The 9,332-nt window shown below is 39.7% G+C and overlaps 1 protein-coding gene across 2 annotated transcripts in view; it reads left to right on the top strand.

Moving 5' to 3' along the window:
• Positions 1 to 4,575: 4,575 nt before the first annotated feature.
• LOC139463871 (uridine phosphorylase 1-like) overlaps positions 4,576 to 9,332 on the top strand; it is a 46,684-nt gene continuing 41,927 nt past the window's right edge. Inside the window, exon 1 of one of the 2 annotated variants that reach the window (XM_071245270.1) lies at positions 4,576 to 4,660. Coding sequence is in view for 1 of the 2 variants with exons in the window: in XM_071245267.1 (XP_071101368.1) it covers positions 4,626 to 4,665 (40 nt within the window). In the remaining variant the exon portion in view is untranslated. Of the gene's footprint in view, positions 4,666 to 9,332 lie in introns of both variants that reach the window. The other variant, XM_071245267.1, reaches the window with a different exon arrangement.

The raw sequence follows: 9,332 nt of genomic DNA, 5'->3' as shown, positions 1-9,332 counted from the left end.
AGAAAGTGATTTTTGCGTGTACACTTCCCCTTTAAAGCTTGTCAAGATTGAACCTTTAATGATTTTGGAACAGTCAAAATTATTTTTAAATAACAAGACTACTGAAGTAGTTCAGCTTCAAAGTGGAACTTTCTCTAACTTTCCTTCAAAACAATTCAAAGTTGAAACACCAGAAAATAATTTATGTACTCCACCAGTGATACAACTGCAAAGAATTTTGATGCATTGGTCGAAGAAATTGTATCTGAAATTATTGTTTTATCAGGAATAATATATTCCAATATCGTGTTACCTTAGTTGCAGCTTTTACTCTATATATATATTTAAAATTATAAGAACCACAAGTGTGGCATTTTGGTACTGGCGATTGCTGTTGCATTTTTACGTATGGAACAATTTGACCAGTCACCATAGGGACTTCCCGTGCTACATGTATTTCGATTTGCGAAAACGTTATGTGACATATATATGCCAAATTGCCACAAATATGACTTTTAACGAGTCAAAGTATGTCTTTTTTAATATATGTATCCATTCTCTAGCAACTAAAGTTCGTTTCAATGCGTCAAAAGCGGTTATCTGACATAACTTACTGAAAACAATATTAAATGAAATTTTGAATAAAATATATTACAAACATAAGTCCAGATATACAATGAACACGTTTTAATAACAAGATAGTATAATAATGGTATTGAATGGCGTACGTCAATTTTGGGATTTGCTGACTGGTATTTTCGGTGTTATTTGCTTGCTGTGATCATTGAAAGGCAGATTAGTGAGGAAACACTGTACTTGAGATTTGCTTTCCGTATCGTAGCGTATCGATTAATGTGCCCACGTTTATCGTATATCATATCGTGGGTCAAGTATCGTGATGCATCGGAATATCAGTGTATCGTTTCACCCTTACTGTTGATGTCTAAATTGCAAGGGGTGAAACGATACATCGGTGTACTCTATACATATTTTACTGTATCGATACTTGCTAAGATATACTCATTTAATGACCCCCCCCACCCCAAAGCAAGTCAAATATTTCAAAATGTGTCGAAAAGCGAATTACAAGTTCACTACTGTAAACGGCCACTACGAGCATGTGTCTACAGATAGCTTTTCCTTTGGAACCTGCTCAGAAATATTTATAGTCAAAACATTTCCACGTGATTTAATGTAAATATGCATCTCACGGTACATTCTGTATTGTGATGCGTATAGTATCGTGACCTTGCTGTATCGTTTCACCCCTATTGGTCACGATAAGCTGAAATACTGCCAATGTGACAATAAATCTTAATTCACTATGACTGATCTGTGGTATTGCAGTGTAGTTTGAACAGTGTGTACATGAGTATTATGGCTATAGGGAATCCTGTCCCAGCTCCACACTGGCACTACTTTATGTGAGTTGAAGCATGCTGTCTGAGTGATGTTTAGCATCGGAGTACACCTGGTAGTGTCATAGGAACTGTGTCACGGCTAGGTTAGCTGATACAGTGGGAGTGTTTCCTAGGTCTTGGGACTCATCTGTGTTATGTTGTGTTCAGAGTGCTTATTTACAGAAAATCTGTACTGGCACAAAACAAAATCCTGAACTGAACTGCCACATCATGAAACAACATATCGTATTCACCATAATATGCACCCTGGCTGCTTAGAAAATTTACAATGGAATTGTTCATTCAAACCATAAGTGAGTTAAATTTGTGTTCACAAGTGCAATGCCAGTGTGTTGAATTATCAAGAAATTACCTTAATTACAAAGTATGTGCAAATAATGTACTAAACTTCTTGATTGATCAATATTGTTTCAGATTAAATAAATTATTTATGTGTTTGTCCCGGATGTGATTGGAATTGTTTTAGTGTTTGATTTTGGGCAGATATTGTGGTTCCATTATAAACAAAGGCAGACCAGCTGTTGCAATAGTGTTAGCAGTGCTGACTCATTTTAGAATGATTTTACTGCAGTTCTACCAGTGTTAAATTGAACAGGTTCACTGATTGTTGATACTTAAGACCTTAGAATTATCCCTGCTAAAGTCTTTTGTATTTTCTAATTTTAAAAAGGATCCATTGAAATACATCTGTTACATGAACATGAATAATTTATTTCCTGTCATTTGACAGATTAATAATTTAAAATGGTGAATGTTTCTTGTTGTTTTACAAAAAAGTATCTGTAAATCATAAATTGAAATGTGGTCCCAGTGTAAGCTTGATATTGAAAATGTATAGGGCATTATTCCAGAGAAGGGTTGATACTGGGTGGATTGAAGCTTAATACTCTCCTCGTCAGGTGCTACCTGAAATGATTGTGTTTGTGTTTTGTTCTCGGTGTGAAACTGGGTATGTTGTTACTAGAGATGGGACAGATGCAACAGTTTACATAATATCTGTACACTTTGGACACAGTTTCTGTCATAAAGACATCTAAATATTTTTCTGTTTGTTTATTATTATTTTTTTCACTCTTGTGAGACGAGGGAAAGGTCACACTGCTGTTTTGAACTAGCATCACATCATTTCAAGAAGCATCATAGTGAATGGAGTGAAGAGGCTGCAGTTACCTCCACTCAGAGACTGAATTCTGACTCCAGGCCCACAAGTCCTTGCCAGGCAGGGTAACAACAAGAACAGGTCTCACTGCTGTTCATGCTGAGATCTCCAAGAAAACCACTTATCTCTCTGCCACTGAAGCTGGTGAGTTTTATCTGTTACACCCAAGGCACTACTTCCTTCTGTTAAAAAAAATGAAAAGTTGGAAGAATCATTTTGGATGATAAAAAGAATCTCACCTTGTTTCTTTTGATCCATCAAATATACCAAGCCTCGTAATTATAAACTTTTATTGACCATTGTTGATATGTTTGAGTGCATGAGTTTGACTTAAGCCGAATTTCAACAGTATTCCAGTTTTATTATTGCTGTCGGCTTAATGTCCGAGGCAAACCTAAGGTGATGCAGGTCAAAGGCGTTTACAACTCTGGTGAACCCACGAGCAAGCGTATGGTGCTGACAAACCTTGAAACAATTGGGACGAACCGGAATTCGAACCAACAATAATCAAAATTATTTCTGGCGTGCCTAAGGGACGCAACTCTGCACGGCGACTGGCGACCTGAGACGACTTGGCCATCGTGCCCCTTGATATATTTGATATCAAAAGACATGAAGCCGACAACCCATTCAAGTCGCCTCTTACAACCATCATCGTTTGGTGGAGGCTGTTATCTAGAAATAATACCACCGAATGTATAACTACATAAACCAGGAGGTGATAACTAAATCTGCTCAAAATACCCTTTCACAGTGGATGCATTTCTGCATTATCTTAACACTTTTATTGAAATGTCATGAATACAGTTAGTGACCAACAGCACATAGTAACTGAGTATCTCTATACATGTAACTTGATTCAAATGTTCTGTACATCCATAGATACTAGTATTATAAAGGCGATGTATATAAATATATTCACATGTACGATTCTTTTTTTTAGGGAGAAAGTGATGCTCCACATTAAAAGTAGAAGGACAAAAATAAACGGGGACTAAATGGTTTTTAAGATAAACAGAAACAGGAGAAAACGTTACACTTTTTAATTCCAATTTAAATATCAATTTTTTTTATTTATTGCGTAAATCGATATCAGTAATTCAGTTTACGTCAATTTCGCACCACTAGCAAGTGTGTTTTGTAGAGTTCACTCACTGGCATTTAAAATCGGTAAAAGATAAGGTAACTGAGCATTTAAACATATGAATTGCGTCTAATGTCCTTGCAGAAAGTCGCGTGGTTTCATTTGATAGTTTTTGTCAAATATTATTTAACCGCGGCAGGTTACATTATGTATACACGATAACCAGTCTGAGTATATTATGGCAACGGGAAGCAATAATAACAAGTGTTTAAGAATCCAAACCAATTGTCTTTACAAATTAAGTCACAGTATCTTTACAATATTCTGTTTTTTTCTTACATGAGACTAGTGTGCGCCAGGGTGAGAATTGATCACCATTGCTGTTTTCAATATTTTTGTACGTCTCTCAAGCACACCTGTGGTAAGCATATTGAGTGTCACAATATTCCAACTAATTGAGCAAACCTTCAGAAAACTATGTTACAAAACTAGAAAATCTATTCTACTTTTTTATATGGGGAACATGTAAGAAACACAAAACAGATTTTACTGGACTGGGGGAAATACTCCATGAACCACCTCACTCAAGAGTGATCTCAGCCAAGGCCAAACACACTCTAGAGTGATCTCAGTCTCTGCCCACCGTATAGAGTGATTTGGGCGAGGGATTGAGTTGGGCCTCCTGCACCGGCTTCTTTTTTTTTTGAAAGAGTGTGTGACTCGTTGTCATTTGGAGTCCGGCGTGTATTTGAGTACCGCTGTCTAATAGAGGAAATACGGTATGTGTGAGTAAAAGTGGGTATGTGTGTATTCAGACGGCGTATCGTACATGTATATTCAATACACTTAATGTGTCGCGTATACGCAATTGTGGAACAGATGTCGACAAACAAAACACGATCGACCCTGAACAGGAGGCCCCGATCGTCTCCTCGAGATTCTAATAGATTATATACATCGCCAACCCCAAACAGGGCTATAGATGAGTTTTCGAGTCAACGTTGGACAGCTCGACAGGTATGGTGGGTGTTGTTTCACTAATGGGATGGGGTCACATTCGGGTGGGATCACCATGTCGGTTTGAACGTCAGTAAACGTCCTTGGGAGCGAGGGTCGCGGTAATTCCGTGAGAACAAACTGGCGTGTCTCGTTTTACACTTTGTACGCGTCGCTGGTCGCCATTTTATCTTATCTCCCTAGAACAAAATCCAGGTATCCACCCGAGTCAGACTGTCAATGCAAACTTGTCAGAGCAGACTGTTACAACTTTGCCATGACCAGCGCTGTATATTGATAGTCTAATATCAATTAGGAGGCCATCGGATGATCAGATCCCGTCCTGGCTCAAGGCTAGAGGGGGCACGGGTGGCCCAGTCATCTAAGGCGCCGCAATTCGCTGTGCAGAGTTGCGTCCCTTGGACACGCCAGAAACTTATGATCGTGGGTTTGAATTCTGGTTCGCCCCGATTATGTTTCTAGGTTTGTCAGCACCATACCCGTGCTCGTGGGTTTCACCGAAGTAGTAAACGCCCGAGGCCTGCGTCACTTCGGGCTTTCCTCCCACATTAAGCTGACACGCCGTGATATAACTGGAATAGTGTTAAAAGCGGCGTTAAACCCAACTCACTCACTCAAGGCTAGATGTAGGATCATGTCTGGAATCTCAGACCCCGTCCTGGCTGTAGGCTAGATGTAGGGTCATGTCTGGAAGGTCAGATCCCCTCCTGGCTCTAGGCTAGATGTAGGGTCATGTCTGGAAGGTCAGATCCCCGTCCTGGTTCTAGGCTAGATGTAGGGCATTGTCTTGAAGGTCAGACCCCCGTCCTGGCTCTAGGCTAGATGTAGGGCTATGTCTTGAAGGTCAGACCCCCGTCCTGGCTCTAGGCTAGATGTAGGGTTATGTCTGGAAGGTCAGATCCACGTCCTGGCTCTAGGCTAGATGTAGGGTCATGTCTGGAAGGTCAGATCCCCGTCCTGGCTCTAGGCTAGATGTAGGGTCATGTCTGGAAGGTCAGATCCCCGTCCTGGCTCTAGGCTAGATGTAGGGTCATGTCTGGAAGGTCAGACCCCGTCCTGGCTCTAGGCTAGATGTAGGGCTATGTCTTGAAGGTCAGATACCCGTCCTGGCTCTAGGCTAGATGTAGGGTTATGTCTGGAAGGTCAGACCCCCCGTCCTGGCTCTAGGCTAGATGTAGGGTTATGTCTTGAAGGTCAGACCCCCGTCCTGGCTCTAGGTTAGATGTAGGGTCATGTCTGGAAGGTCAGATCCCCGTCCTGGCTCTAGGCTAGATGTAGGGTCATGTCTGGAAGGTCAGACCCCGTCCTGGCTCTAGGCTAGATGTAGGGCTATGTCTTGAAGGTCAGATACCCGTCCTGGCTCTAGGCTAGATGTAGGGTTATGTCTGGAAGGTCAGACCCCCCGTCCTGGCTCTAGGCTAGATGTAGGGTTATGTCTTGAAGGTCAGATCCCCGTCCTGGCTCTAGGTTAGATGTAGGGTTATGTCTGGAAGGTCAGATCCCCGTCCTGGCTCTAGGCTAGATGTAGGGCCATGTCTGAAAGGTCGGACCCTTCCCTGGCTTTTGACTTGCCCAGCACCAACCATTCATCAATCATAGCCCTGTGCTTTCTGGAGATATATGCAATCACCTAGAATATAAATAATATTTATTAATGGTTTCAATTCCGGTCCATAAAGACCCCATTAGCCAAGATCTACCAAAACCATGTCCAATACAGAGCACGTGTTAGTCCTTTTATGTTCATGTATATTCCATCCACGCAAAGTCAGATCCCGTGACTATTCCACATGTATAATATGATATCAAGCTAATGTAGCTGGATGGTAAGACTGTATGGCTATATTGCCATAGTTTATGTTCGCTATATATAGATATAGTTTCCCAGCTCGTTTTGATTGTCAAATGAAACCCTATTGCTAATATATGTATTGACAGTATGGGGGATTATTATAATGGCAAAGATAGATATATACTTTAATATCGGATACAGTCAGCGATATCAGACACAAATCTATTTTAGATAACCAACGAGTTTCGAATAATTGAAATTTAAAATATTGTTTGAACTGGTATTCGTAACGCTAATTTATCAACGGGTCGGAACTTAGTTTACAACAAAAGCGTGTCTGATTATATTTTCTATATAATGCAGTACTTAGTAGCATAGTAAATTGTGTATTTAAGAATCACCCACACCAGGACATGAAATACATACACAAAATATACACTGCAGGGCAAAAGAAAGTACACCTATGTATACGTCCATGCTAAAAACGAAACAATTAAGACATGGATATTCGATCGTGAATAACGGGTATCATATAAACACCTGGAAATTAATTAAGCACCACCCGTGCATTGTTTCATGTATGAGTCAGTTTACTTGCGGTCTAGTGCAACATGCGTTCAAGATCCAATGATTTTCACTGCTTACCAGTCAATGGTTTGAATTGGAACCATGAAATGTACTCTGAATTGTTTGCATTTTGAGGAAAGACGTTATACGATGGCTGGTCAAAATTTAAACAAAACAAAACCAACAATTTTGAAAGTGTTTTTAATTTAATTTTTCAACATAATCTCCCTGCCTTTCAATTCATTGTTCATATCGATAGTGAAGCTTTTGAATTTCAGTCGAGAAAAAAGTTATCTGAAGCCACCCTGAAAAAAACATTCACAGAAGCTTTGAGGTCATCGTTGTCGTCATAGCGCTTTCCACGAAGGTGTTCTTTCAGTTTAGGAAACAGGTGGAAATCGCTTAGTGCCAAGTCCGGCGAGTGTAGAGGGTGGGAAGCTTAGCACCCACATTGTCGCACAGTAGACTTTGCAAGTCGAGAGGTGTGAGAATAGGTATTGTCATGGAAACGTAGAACTCCATCAGTTAGCATTCCTCAGGCGATGAAGCAAGTCAGGATAGTAGGCACCGGTGATCGTCTTTTGACTTTCTAAGTAATCAACAATGATAACATCCTTTGCATCTCAGAATACAGTGGCCATAACTTTCTTCACTGATATTGAAGGCTTGAATTTCTTTGGTACCGGAGAAGTGGAATGGTGCCAATTCCATGGATTGGCGTTTTGACTCGGGATCATAGTGGTAGACCCATGTTTCATCAACGTTACTAATATCTTAGTACACTTGCAAAGAACTACAAAAACAATGAAATACACTGTCTAGTTTACATTGTTATGGTCCACAGTTGAAAGTTAGTCAGGATGAGAACTGTTTGACCAGCCCTCGTATTCATATTTGTCGCAGAATAACTTCTCAACTGCTTCAAGACAAGTCTTTATCAACGATATCCTAAACCAAAATCAGTAGATGCAGTAAACACAGTCCTCGTCAATACTTGGTGTAACCACCCTGCAAACGAACGACAGCGAACGAATGCCTCCTCATTCCATGAATCGCATGACCTAAAGGCGAATCATACGCATGTAGACAATCCTGGTTCTTTCTTAGATACACGCACCTGTTGTTTAATGCCGCACTTACCAATATTCCAGCTATAAGACGGCGGTCTGTAAATAATCGAGTCTGGACCAGACAATCCATGGATTGACATAAGCATCGATCTACGCAATTTGGATACGATGACATGCATCAACCAAGTCAGCGAGCCTGACCACACAATCCCGTTAGTCGCCTCTTACAATAAGCATAGACGCCTGTTACGGCAAGCATGGGTTGCTGAAGACCTATTCTCTACCCGGGTCTGAATATATACAAATGTGTCACATCATATGTACATGTCCAGGTCAATATATAAAGATGTTATATATGCATGTACGGAAACCCGGATAAGCTGCCGTTTATAGCTGGAATATTGCTGGGTGCGGCGTTAAACAACAAACAAACAAAACAAGCCTACTTCAAAGCCAAAGGTCTATGTGAAGAATTGCGAATGGAGGAACCATTGCCATATTTAGACAAAACCTCGAAAGTGTAGGAATTCCACAAAAACAGTCTTCAATGTGTATTAGTTATCCAAATAATATATAAATTTTAACTTAGAGTCTAATATTTTATCATATTAATTATGTAACATTTATGGTGAATGGATTTAATTATAAATGTTTAGTTTAAAAGTTATATTTAAATACGGCTCTATTTCCAAACCATGACAGATCTATTTCTATTTGAATGTCTTAATTGCGACTGTTTGAAAACTAGGGTAGAATCGTTTAATTACTTCGGTGAAAAACTTGTATGTGACAATTAGAAGATAAATACTATGTGTGTGTCTATTTCCGGGATTTTATCGAGTATTTGCATCTTGGAAATTTATCTCGAGACCCGAAAGCTCGAATGAAAATTTCCAAGATGCAAATATACTCGATAAAATCCCGGAAATAGACACACACATAGTATTTATCGATATTGTAAACCTATTGTTTTATTTAGAAAAAAACATGCGCACTCAATACCTCGTACTTACTCGGTTGTGAGGCGTCAACATCGAACTTCTGTTGTTGCTATGGTGATTGTGATTTTGGTAATGAAGACGGACTACTTTCCTGAGTGTAAGTCATTCATAAGTTGCTGGTGCTTCAGTCGAATGTTTATTTTTATTATTAATTATACGGTGAACAAACTCGAAATCGTCTGCGAGTTTGTTTGTTTTTATTATCAGTTACATTATCTGTTGTTATGTCAACATAATCGTTT

Source organism: Haliotis cracherodii, unplaced genomic scaffold, assembly GCF_022045235.1.
Source record: "Haliotis cracherodii isolate W230 unplaced genomic scaffold, xgHalCrac1.p SCAF_16, whole genome shotgun sequence".
In the NCBI taxonomy this organism is placed as follows: Eukaryota; Metazoa; Mollusca; class Gastropoda; order Lepetellida; family Haliotidae; genus Haliotis; species Haliotis cracherodii.
The sequence above is the reverse complement of the archived record's forward strand: the minus strand, read 5'-3'. Positions and strand labels throughout refer to the sequence as shown.